The sequence below is a fragment of the Vanellus vanellus genome (assembly GCF_965231255.1).
Source record: "Vanellus vanellus genome assembly, chromosome: 3".
NCBI classification, from domain to species: Eukaryota; Metazoa; Chordata; class Aves; order Charadriiformes; family Charadriidae; genus Vanellus; species Vanellus vanellus.
The window spans coordinates 77,463,909-77,484,991 of NC_138907.1; the positions used below are offsets into that span (position 1 = coordinate 77,463,909).

General features: G+C 42.3%; 1 protein-coding gene across 1 annotated transcript in view; it reads left to right on the plus strand.

Moving 5' to 3' along the window:
• Window positions 1-14,321: 14,321 nt before the first annotated feature.
• Window positions 14,322-21,083, plus strand: part of SLC22A16 (solute carrier family 22 member 16) — a gene marked incomplete at its 5' end in the record, with an annotated part of 33,921 nt that continues 27,159 nt past the window's right edge. The window contains one exon of the mRNA XM_082480829.1: window positions 14,322-14,371. Coding sequence (XP_082336955.1) covers window positions 14,322-14,371 — 50 coding nt within the window. The remainder of the gene's footprint in view (window positions 14,372-21,083) is intronic.

The window sequence follows — 21,083 nt, forward strand, 5'->3', positions numbered from 1 at the left end:
TTCCTCACACCCTTTTTTTAGCTTCTGCAAAAATCTATCGGAACTACCTTATCTAAGAGAGACTGGGTTTCTTTGTGGCTTTACATCAGAGTTGTCCCTTTTTTTCTTCTCCTGTCAGTGAGGATTGGACGTGGGGTGGATTTTTTCCAACATGTTTTTATAGTACATCCCTAATTTTACAGCAAATTAGAGACCCTTTGCTCAGTGACATTTGTGTCTGTACACAGCAGCCCCATTTTACTGCCTATCACCAGGTAAATAGTACCATGGCATTGAATAGGATCACTCATAAGAGGACAGGTTGCACGATCAAGCCCTTCATCTAGATGCCAATATATTTTGAAGCTAATCCAAGAGAAAGCATTGATTTTACTATGCAAACTCTGTGGGTTTTGTATCAGCTGTGTAAAGGTCATGCGGTTGCTTGGTTCTAGAGCTGCCCAGCAGCAGTAAAGCACTTGGTGCTTTACATCCAGCCCTGAACATCCCTGGGGTCCTTGGAACAAGCTGAGCGAAGAAACTCAAGATCCAACAGGTCCGTGCAACAGGACTTTGTTCCTGTTGCATCTTTACTGAATACATACATTCAAAAGGAATTTGGGGAAGAATGGAACCAAGATAATACAATAGTATTTGAATTTTTGCAGTAAGGAAGAAACTAAAAATGTAATACAGGAACAGGATCATTTTGTCACATCTGGATAACTTGGAAGTGACTGGCTGGAATTTTACCTCATTTCTGAAAATGTTGTCTTTCGGGAAGCCAGCTAAGGAGAGTTGCAGGCTAGAAATTATTTTGATACAGAGTTTTTAACAACTCAGTATATACTTATGAGGGAAGTGTCAGCAGTGCCTTGCTGCCTCTGCTCTCTTTCCAGAGGAATGAGTTGATCAACACTTCCATGTTGAGCATGACCACTTGGTTAAGATTTACTTTGAAACTATGATCTGTGGCTTTTAGCCAAAGCTTCTGATAGTTTAATAGTGAAAACAACCTTAAAAGAGTACCATCTGCCCTGCAGGACTTATTATTCCTAATTTGATCTGTTTGGTTTTCTTAAAATTTCAAAATGGAGGAGGAATAGTACTCTGGAGAGTGCTGTTGCGATGTCTTTTTCAGAGTACAAGAGCATGTCTCACCTGAGATCCCAACACTGTGCGTGTCAACTCTGTGAGTGTCCTTCTGGCATGGGTTCATCCATTGAGTTCTGGCTGGTGTTACTGTGACTTGTTATGTTTAACCAAAGTATTATTTTCACTGCAAAGCAATGTCCCCAACACAAGGATAATTGCAAGACCTGCGAAAGCTTTCAAGCCCTAAGAATATTTGGGGTGTTTTGGAGACGTGGTGCCACTGCACTTGGTGCATGTAGTGGAATCCAGGAAAAGCCTCTTTTTGGTAGCTCTTCAGTGAGGTAAGAACCCAGGCTACCAGGACCTACAGGTTCATTAAATGTTGATGCAACGCTGTTTCTCCAAACACTGAAGTTCTCTTGGAAAAGCTACCGTAGAGTATGTTTCTGCCGTGTCAGTGGTTAAATCCAGATTCGAACTACAAATCACACTCTGGCAGAAGTATTTCAGGATTTCATGTGATATTTAAATAAATTTACATCTGCAAGAAAACCTTCAGACATGCTATAATCCTGCTACAGTAATCCTTAAATAAATATTTATCTATTTGAAACAGGAAAGCTGAAACAGCTGTAATTTTATGAATAGAAATGCATATGAAAGCTTGCTTATTCAGTTAACAACAGCACCAGGTTTTATGGCTAGCCTGATGTCAATGACTGCACTAGATATGAATAACTTCAATAAATATGAGGCTCTGATTTGTTCTCAGCGGCACTGTTAGAAACCCAAACTATTTCCCTGTTAGCAGAGGAATTATTCCGTATTACTGTACTAGTAAAATCCATGTAAGTAGCATTGATATCATTATATCAAGTAGCTAGGATTAAAAATGAGCCTCCTACAGTTTAGGTTCTAATTATGTACTTGATTTCTGAAGTGGGATCTAGTTCCATACAGTGTAATTAAGAAGAGTAAGAAGATCTGAGCTATCTTACACAGCATTTCCTTGCAGATTTTTTAGATACTTGGTAGAAACAGCCTTCCTTTTATGTGATTTACAGAGATTTGCTCAAGAACTTGGAGACAGTGTCACTATCTTTCTTACAGAGAGGAAAAATGGTGTTACCCAGTTTTAGTGAGGAAATACTTTACTGAACTGTTTCAACACTCACTGCCTCTACAGTTACTTGTTACCATCTTCACTGGAGCTGGGAAAACTGGTTAGCTCAGCCACCAAATATGTTTCCTATCAGATGTCCTCAGCATTTCCTACAAAGAGAATGCATTTGAAAAGATGGATAAGAATTGCGTATAGGCACATTAACCCTTTCTTCATAAGAGGTACATCTTGTCATCAAATGCAAATATTGTGTCTGTTATTTTGACAGATCCTTCAAATGTGTAAACAAATTCTGAAGAGGATTTTGTTTCAAGCCATGTATGGGAACGCTGTTTCTTGGTGGCTTGTAAATCACTATAAACACCACAAATTACATGCAATTAATAATCCTGGTAGTGATTAAAATTGACTAGACTTTCTTTCCAAACAGATTTATTTTTTTTTTTCTGGCCAGCTCATTTTCTACCACTCCATTTAAATGCTATGAAAGTGAAGGAGAAAAGCCCCTTTCTAGACACATCTCCTGGTCTGGCCAGAGAAGCCACGCTCAGCAGAGGCTCTCAGTGCCTGACTGACCCTGCTTGAACAGTTTGCTTTAATATCAACAGGGCACTTCTGAGTTCCTTTAATGACGTCTCTTTTCCACTTGAAGTGAAGTAACCTTTTGCTTCTCATCCTATTTTAAACCTTTGGACACCTTCCTTGAGTGCACAAATTGAATGACACTGTTCACCTACGCTGTAGTTTGAGAATTCGAGTCCTTCTGAGGATAATTGCAGAAACAGCACAGTAACTGCTCAGAGAAACAGATATCGAACTGGGAAAGAGTGCTGTCATGCAGGCAGAGAGGTACCATCTCCCTCAGACTCAAACACTTGAGGTGCTTTGGTGCCTGCAGAGGCTAACAGATGCCTTTACTCTACTCTTTAGGCCCTACAACCATCCTCAAGCTTGGCAGTGCTGCAGAGGCTGGTGTGGTTCTGCCAGCCTGAAGCACATCTCCATGGACGCATCCTTGATGTGGTGCTGGGACCAAGGCCTTGGTCTCCCACATCTCTGTGGCTGTCATTGGCACCTGGTTATCCTCGAGTTGGTCTTTCTCCTCTTGGAGACGTTGTATGCAGTATGGGTGTTCCTCAGATCCGAGACTGGGGTGCAAATCTGCTCCCTGTGCCCTCACGACTGTGCCAAAATCATTCACTCACTGATTTTCAGTCCAATATTTATCTACAGTGGGGGTTATTAGACTCTCGGGTACTCTGTTTAACAGGGCAAAGTGGAGATTTGCATTTATGGCCACTGAGTCCCAAAGTGAGCAGGCAGCCACTAGACAAGTAATTATTTCAGAGTTTCTGTTTTCTAATAAGTATAAAAAAATCAGACCTGTACATTTTAGCAGCGCTGAAGGCTAAGAGTTCAAAATAGAGCCTGTTTCCCACCAGTTAGCAGCTCATGTATCTGTTCCCTTCTCACCTAGGCTGTTCTCTTTCTCATGTACCGCTAGCTGCTGAAACACAAACCTTCAGGCAGGCTTGTGGAGACTGTTCTACCCAAGCCTGGAAATTCCCTCCCATACCAGGCTGGTGCAGACTGGAGCATGTGCCTCCTTCTTACAGTGCATGAAGGTCCCCACCGGGGAGCAGACAGACTTCAGACCCAGGGGCACCGCCAGCATCTGTCCCCAGTTGTCAGCTTCATGACTTCCAAATGCATCGTGTCCTCCAGCTGCTGTCATAGACCTGTGCCTCGAAGGACTCTTCTAACCTTGGTGTGGGTGGGTACGGTGTAGCACCCATAGGCTCAAGCACCTCTCCTGCCTGAGGGAGAGTGACCAGGACTGGCACCATTTGTTATTGCTGTTATTTTCCTTGCACATGGTAAAAAAAACAGAGTATTCCTCCGAAGAGCAGAGCTCAGAGCTGAAATGATGTGTTTGCTTTTGATATTTAAAAAAAAAACAACGGTAAATAAGGCCCTGAGGTCAGCATTTTAATAAGGCCAACTGTGTCCTGCATCAGAAGTGTGGCCAGCAGGTCAAAGGAGGTGATTCTGCCCCTCTACTCCACTCTCGTGAGACCCCACCTGGAGTACTGCATCCAGCTCTGGAGTCCTCAACAGAAGAAGGACATGGACCTGCTGGAGCGTGTCCAGAGGAGAGCCTCGAGGATGATCTGAGGGCTGGAGCACCTCTTCTATGAGGAGAGGCTGAAAGAGTTGGGGCTGATCAGCCTGGAGAAGAGAAGGCTCCGAGGAGATCTTATTGTGGCCTTCCAGTACCTAAAGGGGGCCTACAGGAGAGCTGGGGAAGGACTTTTTACTAGGGCATGTAGCAATAGGACGAGGGGGAATGGCTTTAAACTGGAAGAGGGCAGGTTCAGATTAAACATTAGGAAGAAATTTTTCACTTTAAGGGTGGTACGGCACCCTTACAGGTTGCCCAGAGAGGTTGTTGAGGCCCCATCCCTGGAAGTGTTCAAGGCCAGGCTGGATGTGGCCTTGGGCAACCTGGTCTAGTGGGAGGTGTCCCTGCCTATGGCAGGGGGGTTGGAGCTCGATGATCTTCAAGGTCCTTTCCAACCTAAACCATTCTATGATTCTATGACTTCTTTTGAACCCTTCTATATTTTCAGCTGCAGGAGTGTTTCATTATCGGAATGTATTCTTACTTTAAAAATGCAATTAATTAGATGAATAAATATTTCCATAAATTTGTTTTCAAACCTGGTAGTTTTATTCCATGTCCCTACTTGTGTGTGATGAAAAATTGTGAATAATTGTTGCCTGTCCATCTTCTCTGTGCTGTTCCTGGTTTTATGGGCCTCTGTCATATCACATCTCTTGGCTGAGGATCCATCCAAGTATTACTTTATGTAGTTTCCCATTGCATGGAAATTACTTTCTCCTCCCTCTTGGCTTTCATTTTACCTCTGGTTCTAGTACATCTATTTTGGGATGGGAGGACAAAACTATGCATGTGCAAGACAGAAGTGCCTCATGGATTGGCACAGGAGTCGGAAGACTTTTTATTTTGTTCATTCCAAATGAATCAAAAAGTGTCTGAGTGAGCACCTCGGCTCAGTGCAGCTCTGTGTGAAGGAAGAGCTGAAGAAGTCGCTCAAAAGCATATTGGGAATGAGGAGCATGTCTCTGAAAGTGGTGCTGTCATCTGGAAGCTTTCCCTTAGCCAGTTAGTTGCCATCTTTCCCGATGGTGCATGGGTAGCCTAAGTCTATGAAAAAATCTGAGATGGTTTACAGCTTAATCCAGAATTTTAGAATAACAAAACCTGGTATAACATGGGAAACCCACAGAGAATCTCACAGAAACGTCAGCTGTGCAGCATGAGTGTGTCAGGCTGAAAAAGGCTGCAGGAGAAAGCTGGAACTTCACCTGCTTTGGCCGTGCAAGCTTCTGCTCACCCTCATGCTCAAACATTGGCATCCTCAACTCAGACTAGAAAACTCTCCCTTGTGCAATGACAGATGACACGAAAAACTCACGTACTGGTTCAGTTTTGTGTTGTTTTCAGTTTTGTCTTGATTTTAATCTTCAGATGAACTGTTTTTGCTGTGTATTTGCATAATCAGGAAATTATGTGGACACACAAAAGGAAAGGTCCTTCACCAGGGAAGGGATACAACTTGTTGGAAGAATCATTTTGGTAGCACATCCAAAGCCACAAATTTGCTTTTTTTGTCCCCTCTGTCTTTTTCATGTGTGAGTGAAATCAATCATAGTTTGATGTTTCTCAAATAAATGGAAGAAAATCCAGTGCCCCATTATTTTACTTCTTTCATTTCACAACACTCTGCTCATTTTCTCCACCTGAACTGAAGCAGTGACAGAGGAGGGGGACCTGATTTTGCCCTTTACCAAAGTTGATGTCAGAACTGTTCCAGGATGGTTTGTGTTTGTATGTTGGGGAATCTCAGACAAGTACGAGATGTACAGTAAGTGCACAAAATCACTTCTCTAGTTTCCTGAGTTGCTGATATTCCAGTTGTCAAAATACTGAGTGGTTTGGTTTGGTTCTGCAATCAAGTGCTTAGGTTAAGCCTTGCGGGTTTTAATGATATCCTTCAGAAAATTCAGCTGTGTATCCTGTGTTATTTTTTCTGAACAAGAACAATATTTAGTACCTTAAAATAATTGTCTAGAGAGAACTGGAAGTCCTTGAGCCCGTGCAGACTTAGTTCAGTCCCTCTTGAGTCAGCCAAGCAAATTTAAAAGTAACAGGAGCAGCATTCTGAGTAATCGCTGCTTTCTGCTTGAAATCTCACATAGGCCAGTGTGACAGGCTGTAGGAGGAATACTAAATAAACTGCTAATCCCAAAGGCTTGGCAGGAACTCACTCAGCATACCTGCCTCACTGTGGTCTTTTAGCATATAGCAGGCATCAGCACATCCAGTAAAAGATAAACTAGGACAACTGGGAGAAAAGCAACTGCAAAAAAAAACCCACCTAAATTTATTTAATCCAGGCCATTTCCACCATAAGATTTAAGAGCCAAGGTATCAAAGGGAAGGCAAAGAAGCAGAAATGCTGTAAGGATATTGGTTTGCTAGCATGTCATCGAAGTTCATGTTGTACTTTCACAGCAACATTTGTCCAAAGAAGAACAGGACTCTACAAATTTTGAAGAATCACATATACCAATTTCAGAAGTGAAGAGGGACAGCTTCAGCTGGCACTGTGTTAAACTAGTGGTGGTTGTTGTGAAGTGAAGGGAGACAGTGGAAATGCATAGGTTTTTTGATGCAGGGGGTGTGTTAGAGAGTGTAAAATGGAACCTGTTGAGGGACTCTCTACACAGACGTGGATAATCCCGTGCAGGAAACTAAAAAGTTACAGTTAAGAGCATAATACCCAAAATTGCTAGCAAATTTTGCCAAAATGTGTAATTTCTTGCCTCTGCTGTCTAGGAGTGGTATTTCTGCAAAGAGAGACGAGACTGTTGCTGGGTAGGATTTCTGGGAGGTCCTTGCTGTAGTGTTTGCTGTCTGTGCCACTTGGCTTTGGCATTATCTTGATCTACTCCTGCTTCCCTTGCACTACCGTGTGAAAAACCCATCTAGAGTACTGCTTGATGAGTGGCTGCTCCATACCTCTTAAGAAATGATGGATGTGGCAATAGGGCTTAGTACAAGGATTTCTATGGAGTTGCGCTTGGACAAGGTTGTAGAATGAGTTTGGGTTTGCTTTCTAGCCACTTGTGGGTTTCATCTGACTCAGTTTTGCAGTAATCGTTGAAGTTTTAAATTGTTTATGTAGCCAATGTCAGCCTGAGATTAGCTTTTGTAAGTGAGGGATGCTCGAATGTGCCTCTGGAAACTCAGCTAAACAAGCCTCTTTTTCTTTTGCTCTTCATAGCTCTTCATTACAATCAGTCCAGTGAATGCAAATTCACCTGTGGTAGTTTGTACCCCCAACTGGTATGCAGGATAGGAATGATTCTATAATTTTGTGTAGCAATAGCTTTTGAATATGTTGGCAAAGTTGCCTAAATTTTTTGCCTTTGAATGAGACTTTTCAATGAGTACCTGACATTACTTGGCTGCATATCTGTGTATAATCTCTGTCTGGTTTTTGACAAACACACACAAAATACGCCTCTCATTTTTAGTACATTTCTTACAAGAAGGAAATATTTTTCTCAAAAATTTCAGTTCTGTTTCACTACTCTTCATCCTGTGTTAAAGTCATCTTACATTATGAAATAAGTAACTCCTACTGATGTATGCAGTATAATTTCTGCTTGTCTGCTTTATTAGCCAGGGTGCTATTTTGCAGTATACAGCACACGCAGTATGTATTCCAGATCCCTGAGGTGCTTGTGCTTGGCATCCTTCCTGCCCTGAAATCTCTGCTGCCACTTCCTCATTGCTGAGACCACCAACAGACAGGATCTGGGAGTCCAAAATGCAGTGGTTTAAGACACTGCTGGCACTCAGGTCCAACCCACCTTTCTGCCAGCATAAACAGGGCCAAATAGTATGAAATCTGTACCTCAGCCAGCCTGTTTCACAGACCATATATTTGCTGAAGCATCAAGCAGAGGGCCATGGAGCAGACAGCTGGTATTGGTATCATCTTCAGTCACTTCATCTAAATCTGTCAGATCTCTCTTGACTGCGTCCTTGGTTATTCATGCTAAACAGCTTTTTTCTGCACTGTTAAGAAGCCACAACACTTGTCTGTGGGGTCCCAAAGAAACTCCAGTTTTCAGAGACAGCTTCATATATCACCAGCATGGCAGCAGCAAAAGGAATTCAGTCATTGCCAGTGTGGTTTAACTAACCAGCTGCAACAAAAAAAAAAAAAAAAAAAAAAAAAACAACAACTTTCAACTTGTTTTATTATTAACCTATTTGATAAATATATATATGAGAATATATAAGAGAATATCTATCTGTCTGTCTGTCTATCTATCTACCTAAGAGAAAAAAAGCTAATTCGATGATGTTTAGAAAATTTCAAGGGGTGGAGAATCCAGCAGTTCTTTTGGTTGATGGTTCCAATAATTATCTACACTTTCTGCCATGGACATAGACCTTGTTTCTCATTTCAATGAATCTGGCTTTAACTTTCAGCTTTTGGCTTATATTATCTCTGTCTCTGCTAGTGTATATGGCCACTTGGTAACTGTAAATTTTTTCTTCTTCAGGTTCTAATGCAGCATAAATTCTAGTAACTTCTTAATTTTATTTCTAATGAGATTACAAAATTAAGCTGTGAGCTCCCTTCCCCTCTTTGACATTTTTGTTTGGGTTTTTTTACATGCTGCAGGTTTAGGAGGGCTCTGGGGAGTGCACAAGACCACGCTGACACTTTCCTGGTCACGTTAATGGTGAGGAAGTTGGGTGGGAAAACTTGGAGCAGAGAGAGCTTGAGAGAATATTGCCCAGACTTTGCCACTGAGCCCTGTGTCCCCTGGCAGGCTTTCTGATGTTGTGTCCTGGCTAGTGTATGATCACTGATCATACAGGAAGGGAGGAAACATATTAAAAGAATGATAATTGAAACAAAATTAAAGACTTGAGATTTTGAGTGTACCGTGTTATGTTTAATTAGAGCTCTCTCTTTTGAATTTCTCTGTAGATTAAACTTTTGCTAAAAGGTATTTTTAAGATGTCTATCGGATTTCTCTAACTTTTATAAGGCATCCCTGAAGAGCTCTACTGGAAAGTTATCACAGAGTTTAGCTTCTGCTTTCCCTAGAAGGCAAAGTCTAAATGTACACCCTGTAGGTGTAGTCTAAAACTGAAACAATACTCAGATAAATTCTCATTGCCATCTTCCTTATGGACTAATGGGCTTCTGTTACCCCAAAGAGTTTAGATGGAGGAATAACTTATAAAGCTCTCATTGTTTTCCTGCACATTCAACTTGCTTTTCTGAATTTCTGAATTATTTTTAGTTTATTCAAGAAGGGTTTTCATTCATATTGGACCAGTAAATAAAGTTTCCATGATGAAGTACTATGTTAGGATGCATTCATCATCTGTATGGCTGGAATAACTCCAGATAAATGGATACTATGGATGAAGAGCTCTTGAAAACATGAAACTGAAGTAGTCCATACTGAACATGGACAGATGTATCCTTGCAGATGTCCACAGCACAACTTGGAGATACTCACTAGGCTTCCAAAATCCTTTCTGGGCCTTTATTGGCCTGAATATAAATCCTGAGTTCCCTATAGGAGTCTTTTGTGATTATTCCAGAGTCCCATCCAGGATACAGTGTAAGAAAAAAATATATCAAAAGCCATAACAAATTACTTTGGGCTGCTACAACCTACAACTTCCTTGTGCCTTCCTGGCCTGCTGTTGATTAGTGGGGGGGGGCGTGGGGGGTGGGGGGAGGAAGATACATTGAGCATATTTGTCTTGTAGTGGCTACCAACAAACTACTCTCCCATCAAGCTTGCTATGGCTCTGGTTCTTTAAGGGTGATGAGAAAATGCTTGGAATGTCATGAGAAAACAGGGAATTGCAGGGTTTGTTCTTTGGAGTTCAGGAGAATCCCAAAGATTTTTGCATAGCTGGGTGCACGTGCTGATCCACGTTGTCAACCTACTTGCTACACTACTAACCATGTTTTTAAGTCTGTTAAATGTATAATGACATACAAGCTATTGCAATCTAATTGCAAAACCCCCAAACCACCAAACTCATATAATGCCTTATTTTACTTGCCAGCAGACAAAAGTAACATCTGCATTACTTCCCTACTTTTTGTAAAGACAAGTCTTCTGCAAGCTTTTTCCAACACCAGTAATTCAATGGCTGACAGACATTTATGCAAGCAAAGAGCCATTTTAGGCTTACCCTCTAGAAGCTTCCATTGTGTTTTCATTGATAAATGCATTTGCAATGGTCCTGCAGGTTTACCCTGGAAGAGAACAGAAATTGGTAACTTCAAAACAGGAGGTAAGAGAAGGTTACATTCAAGCTGTGTTGTGGTTGATTTCAGTGAGATATTTTTCACTAGTGTGATAAAAGTAGACATTGGAGACCACTCAGGGATGGACTCTACCCACGTGCTTGGCTTGGGGGCTGGTGGCATTAGTTAGATCAGGAGGCATTATTTAGACCATCTGTGTTTCTTGCTTGACACAGGTGCAGTTCCTGCACTTCCTGTAACAGTGCTCCTCACCTGTGGGTTACAAGCCTGGTCAAAAGGAGTGGGGAAACAGATGGGTCAGAAATTGGCTCCATTTAGGAAGTTGTTATCTGTGTCCATGGAAAGGTGTTGGCAACACTACCTGTCATCTGCCATCCACACCACTTTGGTGTTTGGGGTTCAGCTGTAATTTGAAGCTCAGCGTGCATGTATGAATGTATCAGAACCACATCCCAGGCATGTTCCTCCTATGCCTCTCATATTTTGGTGACACTGTTAATTTGACTTAAAAAAGGGGAGACCAGGAACAGCCTGTACCAGTACATGCCAGATTTTTCCTAGTGGGAATGACAAACTGAAGGAGATTATTTTGTAAGCCATCTCCTCTCCTGTTACAAGTTGTTAAGATTACTTCTTCCTCAAAGACTGTGCAATATTGAGTGGCTCTGTTGAACAACTTGCTTGTGAGTGCCAGAAATTAGGTTAAATCTGTAACTGAAGGTTTTTTTGTGATGAGCCGTTGCATACTCCCCTTGAGGGATCAGAAGACCAACACTTTAAACCCCTGGAATACCCTGGAGTGTTGTCTGTTGTGAACACCCTCAGTCTTCCCATCCTGGTGGTTTCCAAAGATGTTATAGGAAAGGGATCACAACCTCCCTTCTGTTCCTTCTGCTAATAAAATTCCTAAAATTCTGAAGTAAGTAGAGCTTGGATGTGGATGGTCTCATCTTGACATGTTTTAATTATATCTCTTTCATTTCTTCTTTAGATGTTCCTTGTGTTTTCTGTAGCCCAAGAGTTTAGCACCCAGCACAGTTCTCTGGAAAGAGAGCCGAGGACTGTATGTGAACAGTACTACGACTATCTCTAGGCGGACTCAGGTGAAAAACAACTCAGTGAGGAATAATGGTGGCTAAAAGCACAGTTATTACTTCACGTAGCATTGGTGTAACAGGATAGGAGGAAGGCAGGCTTAAAGCATGTTGTGCATCTTCTCAGGCTTGAAAGAAACAAGGCAAATCTGTGACCACCACGTGTTTAAGAGAGCAGACATTGCAGACATTACATTAATAGCCTTTGGAAATGCAGACATGTGGGAGTTTGTTATTAACTTTAATAGGAGCGAGTGCAAATTTCCTTTCTTTATTCTGATACGGGCACTAAAGCCATGATATTATCAAAGAAGCAAGCATAGAAAGAAATGTGTGCAAGAACGCCTATGAGAGATTCCACAAAGAGAAAACTATTTATGGATCTTTTTTGGTTTAAAAAATGGTGCTGAAAGGGGTTTAGCTATTTCTTTCCTGTTTGACTTTTACACCAAAAATATTCCCTGTACCATAATGCTGTAGAAAAACAGTCAACTTACTTGTTGTAGGAGGCAAGACACTAAAAACAGGCACATGAGCAGCAATGCAATATTTAGCTGGAATGTTTACTATTCATTGATGTTTGTTTTTGCAAATAACTATTTAACTAGTGTGGCTCTCTGGAGAAAGAAATGTTTTGTTAAAGTACCAGTGCTGAATTCAAGCACATACCATTTCAAACCTGAAAAACATTCCCCAGAAAAAAATGAAAAAAAAAAACCAAACCAGGACGATTAAATTTATTGCTGATATTTACAAGGTAAAACCCAAGCAATTCAAAAATTCTTACCGAAAGCAAACAAATCTGTCCTGAGACTTACTAGTTTACATATCCTAAGAAAGTAACTGCAACAAACACTAGACTAGGTGTTTAAAAAGTCCTTTGCAGATGCAGAGAGACATATCGGGACCTTTGTCGCACGTAGGAAGGCCTTCAAAACTGTTGGGTGAGGTGAGGGGCCTAACAACAGACTAGCTGTGAGGAGCTCCTCTGCTGAACTTTTTATGCCGATTCCTAGTTGTGTAATGCGATATTTGCTCAGTTTGCTGGTTGGGTCAGGAGTCACTGGGAGCCAAGGAGCCTGACAAACATCTGTTTTTTCCAGGTCTACGCTGGAACAGATTGTCACCCCGAAGCCCCAACATCTGCTCTGCGCAGAGGAACAGTTGCGGCGCTTGCTTGGTGCCAGAGTCTCTTAAAGGCACATTTCCCTGTTCAACAGTGGAGCCTGACAGCTCGCATGGTGGCAGAAGTATTTGGGTCAGGTTTTGGAAAGGGAAGGTTGACTTCCAGGGATTTAACAGGGCTTTACTTCTCACCTTTTTCTGTCCTTCCTGAAAAATTAAGTATGCATATACTAAGATTAAACTGACTTGGCTCTTTGGGTTGGTTGGTTGGTTGGGTTTTTTTTTCTCCTGTGTTTTTCAATAGATCTCATGCAATCTGCTGGAAATGTGTCTTTCATCACGGAATCATAAAATAATTTAGGTTGGATGGAGACTTTGGAGGGCATCCAGTCCATCTCCTGACTCAGAGCAGGGACAACTTTGAACTTGGATCTACCCGAGAAGGGAAATCAAGTGTTCTGGGGAGGAAAAACCTTAAATACAAGAGCTGGACCTGCAACAGTTTTTCCTGTATCTTGCCTAATGGTCGGAGCCCAGAGCAGCTGGGCTGCTAGGGCATAACTGTTCCAACAAAACCCACTGCTAAGTTAATTACAAAGGTCTCCTATTGTAACTTGCTTTGCTAATCCTCAAACAATTTCAAATTGATTATCTTGGCCTACTCTGGGCAAGACAGAAACATAAGTGCAAATATAATAAGGGGCTTCATTACAAATTGGGAGTACTAATGACAGCCATGCAGATATGGGGCACATGACATATTTTACCTTTTTTAAATTAGAATACTATTTTACACTGTGTGCTAAAACTATTTAAAAAACCCATGTGATATATCCAAGTGACAGAGCAGGTTATAAGGCTACTAAAAATGATTCTTATTTTTAGATTCTTATTTTCCTGGGGAAAAAAAAAATGTTTTTACCCTCCTTTAATTGAAAACATCTATATGAAATACACTAGAGCCTAAATATATTAGATTATAAATGTTTGTCACAGGAGGATGTAAGCATATAATTGCCTCCTTTAATTTAATTATTTTAATGGGGGAAAAAAAAAAGCCCCGAGCCTGCTGCAGATGCTGCCCGGCGGGACAGGCGGAGACCCAGCCTTCAGAGGAAGCCTGCCCGAGGCCGAAGCCCTCTCTCGGGACAGAACGCCCTAAGGCCGGGACGCCGGACCCCCCAGCCCCTCTCCACCGCCGCCGCCGGGCTAAGCCCGCCCGGCTCCCCCTGCTCTGCGGGCGGCTTTCCCGCTGCCCCGAGGCAAATGGGGCCCCGCCGGCGACCGGCTCCGCGCGGGGGGCGGTTGGCGGCGACCGTTGGGGCGGCGACCGTTAGGCAGGCGGCCCGGGCGGCGCGCGCTGTCCTTGCCGCGGGGCGGGGCGCCGTACCCCGCCGGGGGCCGGGCTGGGCCGGGCCGAGAGGGGAGGGGAGGGTGCCTCTCCTCCGCAGCGCCGGGACAGCCGCGGGGAGGCTCCCGGCTTGCTGCCGCCCCGCCATGGCTCCCAGCTCCGAGCGGCTCTTCGACTCCCTGGGACACTTCGGCAGGTACCGGGGGGGCACCTCACGCACCGTCCCGTCTCGTCCCGTCGCGTCCCGTCCCGTCCCGGGGGGCTGCGCGGCAGGCGCGGGCGGGCAGAGGGACTGTCACACTGGCGGTCGCACATCCCCACGCAGGGGCTGACAGGGGGAGACAGCGCTGTGTGCCGCGTGTGCCTCACGGCGCTGCATCTGCTGCGGGGGGATTCACACACACGCACACGCACAGGGTGACGCACTGACACACACACGCGCACACACACACACAGGGGAAGTGACACACACGCGCTGGCACACGCTGCATCCCAGTCTACACAGACGTGCTATACAGACAGGCACTGATGCATGTATTCGCAGCACTTGAATATATTTATATATTCCATATATAGTCTTCTATACACATGCCATAACCCATGTGCATGCTCACACACACTATGTGTGTGTGCCTATATGTATGCCGTGGTCACATACACACCCTCATGCTACTCACTCACGCATAGGCTCACACACCTGTAGGCACCATGTGCATTCATGTACGCTATGCATGCAGTCACATACATGCACTTTTAGATGCCTAAGGTTCACACGTCTTGCACATGTGAGCATGCGCACGCATGCACACACACACACACACACACACACACACACACACACACAGCTCCAGGCCCTGCGACAGCCCGAGGGTACAAGCAGTACATATATAGGAGTGTTGCGTGACACGGAGAGGGGCTGTTTCTGCGTAGGGACACAGGCTTGTTGTGTGCGATAGATGGCGTGTTTTTATTGAGGTTGGGCTTGTTGCAAGTGATAGATATGCATGGATGTGGAGTATGTGTGTATATATTTATCGACAAGGGATTATCTGTGTGGTAAATGGTATGATGAGTTGTGGCAAATGTTGCTCAATGTGGTTTGTGGGTGTGATGTTTGTGTATGCAGGCCTGTGTTTGTTAGATGGGATACACAGATGTGGTGTGCGTGTATGTGTATGCTTCTCTAGCTGCGGATGCAGGGCCGGTATATGAGACTCTGCTTATAGCAGGTAACGGAAAAGAAACGTTTGGCAAGGAAATGAAATTTTAGAGGGTATGAATTGTAAGAATAAGACGTGTGCATCCTCGCAGTGGGTTCTGTTGTCCTGTACTTTCACGATGTGCTGATCAGCGTGGATTTTGCAGGCACATAGTCCTCGGAGCAGATGTCTGGAATAGACCCATGTGTCACAATTTGGCTACAAGTTCAAGCTGTTGAATTGCAGTGTTGCGCTTTCTAGCTTGGTCACCAGTGGGCTAGCCTAACCCACAGTGTTGATCTCCCCTCTATCGGGGGCAGGCAGGAGCGGCACTTTGAACAAAGCCTGGGAGCTCCTTTTAATGGTAGAAGCACATACCTGCGCTCTACAGCAGAATAGGCTGTTAATATCATGTGTAAACAGTAGTGGTGGGTATCAATAGCCTCTACAGATGATCAGGATGGAAAGACTTTCCTTAACTGTGACTTATGTGTAAATTGCATGTTTGTCTAAGTTGTGACTTACATGTATGTCTATATGAACAGTATCTCATTCATTATCAGTTTTGGGTCAGCAACAAAAATACCTTATTCTATGTGAACTAGGAGAGAAATCCTAGCAATCAGTTTATTTTGCTGTTGCTCTTGCTCTTCTGTCTCGCATGCTCTTTGCGGAAAGCAAGCACTTGACACTGAATACTGAAATAACACAAAAGTAGTTATTCCTAACTACTGAAGTAGTTTTCCCACTTGAGAACATTTATCAATACTTTAGATAAAGTTCTCACAACTACTTCTTGCAATTAAAGGGAGAACAATTCTACAGTGATAACCTCACTTCTAGGGGCCAGATTATTTAAGATGCAGTTCAATAGGGGTTGCTATAGCTTTAGGACCTTTGAGATGAACAGTAGACTACCAAAATTTGCACAGTCATGTTAGACTCATGTTTGAGATTTCAAAGGCCACATGCTAAAAGCAAGTATAATAGTAGCTTATGTTGGATGCACCTATTTAAAAAAATGTAAAAAAATCTTTTAAATCCCTTGATACTGCTAGATAAATGATCACAGTTCGTATAAAAAGTTGTTCTTAACTGTAACTGTGAAGTTAATTCTGATTAGTTTGTATTTATGTGTCATCATGACACTGACAGATAATGGATCATTTCTGCAATTCAAGCAATTCTTTTAAGGCCCATATAACCTATGCAGTACATATAGGTTCTGTAGATTTGCCACAGTCAGATTCTGAGCAATCCAAGCGTGACTGTTAGTATTTTGAGACTGTTGATTTTCTTAAACTCTGACAGATGCAGTAAAGAATGGTCAGCTGTTTATGTGTATATAAATATATACATGGAGAGAGTATGCATGCATTATATGTTTGTAATATATATAATATAGAGAGCTAAAAAATTATTCATATACAGATAATATATACACCTTTCATTTTGATTAAGATTGTGAATTTTGCAGAATTGACATCCACATGGATGCTGACAACATTTTGCTTTCCGTTTGGACTCTCCTTCAGAAGTCTCAGTGATGCTATCATTCTTACTGGGGTCTTGAGACACGCATGAACAACCATAAAAACAACGGTTTCCGTCTCCTTTGCCATTAAAGGAATACTGTGTACCTGTCTTTGAATTCAGTCATGGGTAGCATCTGTGGCCTATAAATTCAAGAAGGTTGTTTTAAACATTGTTCTTGAGTCTGTCTCTGGAGCGTGGGATCACTGCTCACTATTGCAGAGGTGAATGAGAAAAAATAGTCCTGTCTGCCTCAAATGGCCTCACATCTAATGAGCTGCCAGGCCTTAAAGCTCCCAATATACCTGCATTGAATTGCACCCTTCTCCCATGCCAGGCAGCTCTTGCCAGGCTGTGCCTTTGGGCTTTCCCATTCTGCCCCTTGCCCCTTCCCCAGCCCCTTTCTGCCCACCCACTCCAACTGCAGAAACCCACCCAGGGGCCTGTCAGGTAAAGAGGATGTAGTCAGCCACTTGCCCTCACTGGCAGCCCCCCATAGTGGGAAAGGGGAGACCTGACTGATGGGTGTAAGGTTGGTAGCACAGCCTGTGGCTATATGCTGGTGGGGAGGTGTGCCTTAGGACCTGGCTGGCTGGCTCACGCTGCCTGCACACCTAGTTCCCAGGTAAACTAAAGGGCTTTTAATAACTTTAGTGGCTTTAATTTACCAGCAGGACACAGAACTTACTTATCTGGTTGCTGGTGAGAAACAGGCTATGTATTTTGCAGCTCTGATCTACACCATGACAGAGTGCTGAACAGAGACATGATCTAATCAGGAAGAGCTGTCTAGAGAGAAATCTGGTAAGGTACATTTTATCGTAAGTGTGGATGAGAGTAAGGATTTGATTTCCCAGCTGGAACGTCTGGTAGCTATGAGATGCAGTTTACATGGTATGTAGAGTTTTCCCTGTGATTTACAGTTTTCAAATCTTGGCTTATACTTTAGCTAAAAGCAGGTGGTGAAAATTGTCAGGGAGAGAGGGGAAGATAGAGTGTCACTGACACTCTTTCCAGGTTTTGTAATGAAGTATTTCCAGAATCTTTTAATAGATTGTCTTTCAAAGTATTCTGTCTCTTACAAAATTGAGTAAGTTATCCAGATTTTCAAATGTTGGTTTTATAAATGATAGATTTTACTAGCAGTGAGACTATTCAATAAATTAACAATAACTGCCCTTTACTTAAATGTTTGTGTATTTATTCAGTTTTTAACATCTTTACATTGTTGCCTTATATGAAGCTATTGCCCGGTCAATGGAGTTGATACAGTTTGGACTTCAGAGGCAATCAATATAAGGATTAGGAATGGCTGCTAGTAGGAGGATAGAAGCAGGACAGGCTGCCTGTTGGATAGGATGCTCACCTGCTGCAGCCAAACATGGAATTTAGTAGAGATTGCTACTCCTATCAACAGTTTCAGCCTTTTTTTTGTTAATTTCATTGGAACTTTTCTAGTGTTCATAAATAGATCAGAGACTATGCTTAGCTCATAAAGAAACTGGCTTGAGGTATGTAGAGATTCTTTCAATGGATTTCTACAGTGCAGACCCTGCTAGTCAGTGCCATAGTAGCAATATTTGAACACTCAGTGCCAACACCATTTCTCTTCTGCCTACTTTGTAGGGCTCTTGGTTCAATTCTAAATTCCTACACCAAACAGTCTGTCTTCTTTTCACATCTCAGAACTTTTCCAGGCTCCTATTTTCATACTGATGCCCTTATCCTCTCTCGTTTCATAGCTCACAGCTCTTGTTGCGATCACATTACGTCTTCTGCAAATTGTGCCGTGTACATGATACTTACAGGAATTCTTGGGTTTGTATCAAATAACAAAGAGTCCCGAGTATCTTAAAGAACATGCTCACCATTTCTTTTCATAAAAAGAAAATAAGAATACTCTCAAGCAATGATTTTTCAAACTCAAATGTTTTACAGATGTCTTTAAAGGTTCTTTCCTAACAAAAAATACATTTTTCAAAGGGACAAGTGTACTTGCTAGACATGCAAAGAAATTGGTTTTCCTTTTGCAAGTTAGTATGGAGAAACAGGCAATCATATTCAGCATTTGAACAGATGATTAGCTTTTACTTAGAAAATGGAAACATCACAGGCTATTTCTGAAATACTAATACATTTAGTGTTTAGTACATCCTACACAAAATATTTGTAAACAATATAATGTGAATTTCTGCTTAAGCTTTGAGTGGTTTCCTGAAGATGAACAAAATACCGTGGGCTGGAGATTGTTTTAAAAAAAAACTTTTTCCCCCCATATACTGTCTACTTTTATGCAGTGGGAAAGTTTATCGCAACATACCTGTCATTCAATTTTCAAAATGTATCAGTCAACAGCTGTTTGTGTTTACTGGAATGTGACAGACAGAAGAATCTAAAATCTAAGTCCTCCTTTGGCTCCTAGTCAGGGGTGGTGTTTGACAGAAATGCTTGATAAATGTTCTTCAGCTTTATAACTATGCTATATTATAACATCTGAATCAGCCTGTGCTCATCTCAGGCGTTCATAGGATAAAACAAGTGGACTTGGCTGCTTTAATTTTTTTCCCTCCTTTTTGTGTGTGTGGGATGTGTACGGGTATTTTGCAAAGAGTACTTGATCCCGTTGGTTGAATTGCATCATAATAGGCTGGAGAAGTTAGACAAGCCATGTGTTTTCACAGGGCAGACTCTAGCAGCTTAAACAAAGATCTTATTATCTATGCCTGACCAGGCAAAAGTAGAAATACTCTCCAGACTCAGAACCGAAGCTGGATGCTGGCAACTGCTCCTGAATGGTGGTGACAACACACTAGCAGTTTGGTCGGCAAGACGTACTGACAGTCTTTGCTGGGATCCAGGTCATACTGGAGGCAGTCTAGTGCAGGATCTGCATAGACAAAACTGTGCTGCATTAGAATGTGCTGGCAATCTCACTCTGCCTGTTTCTGGATGGAAAAAGCCGATTATAATAGTAGAAGCAAATTAAAAAGTCGATCACGATAATAGAAAAATAACTAAATAAAAGCAGAAAGACATTGCACTTGTACTATCCATTACTTCTCTAAGGCTAAAACCTGCAAAGCAAGCAACAGACTTAAAGCTAGTAAACCAATTATGATTTGTAAACCAGCTGCTGAGATTCAGACTGCACCTCTGAAATGTTGGCAATCCCCCAGGGTGGCTTCTAGACAGAGTTATAGCATGGACATAGTTATGGCAGCATAAGGCAATTATCACACATCAAGAAGCTGATGATCCACTGTTTCATCCCCAAATATTATGGTATGAATGAAAATGAAATACAGAAGGCACTGCACAGTGTGTTCCTTGTAATACAATGCCTGGGACTGGGATAGCACTTCTGCAAAAGCTCTGTCAATAGTTTTCTCATAATAGTCATGATTTTCAGCAGCATTAAGATATCTCAAAGTTGGAAGGAAATGTTTTATAAAGGGCCCCAGAAGCCTTCAGCACATGCCATGAAAAATTCTGTGCTACCATGTTGCTATACACAACAAGAATGGAACTGAGATATGTACATACTTGACATTTTATTTGAGTTAGCTTGAGGTATGAAGCTATAGCAGCTGAGCAAGAACATGAGATTCTCAACTTCTTAGAAATACAGAAAAAATAGCAAGACAGAGAAAATATCAACTGAGTTATGTCTCTGTTGCAAGGCCAAGACTGGAAAAAGTATGATGACAAACCGTACAAGACAGAGATTTGCAATTACTAATAATGACGTTTGATGTCAGATTGTCCATGTACTTGGACAGAAATCCCAGCTGTCTTTGTGAAATACTTAAATTACCTAGAGAGCTAATGTATACCTTAATATCATACATTGTCAGCCAAACTACAATGCTCACCTCACTCAGAGCAGATGTTCTCTGAAAATCACATGCAATGAAAATGTGGTTTAAGGAATCTAGAAGCATCATGCATTGGATCACAGACTGAACCCTTTCCTCAAGCAAAAGTTTTCATTAAGAGGTGAAGTTGGGTTTCCTCTTCCTATTATTTGGAGGCATTGCTATTATGTAGCAGCATCAGAGGTGCAGCCTCAGCAGTGGTGCTGAGGCAGGAATACAGGACAAGCCCTGGCGAATAGATGGAAAAGGCTGATAAGGCAGCAGGAAGTAGAAAAGAAGTGTCAAAAGGGGGCTTCAAAAA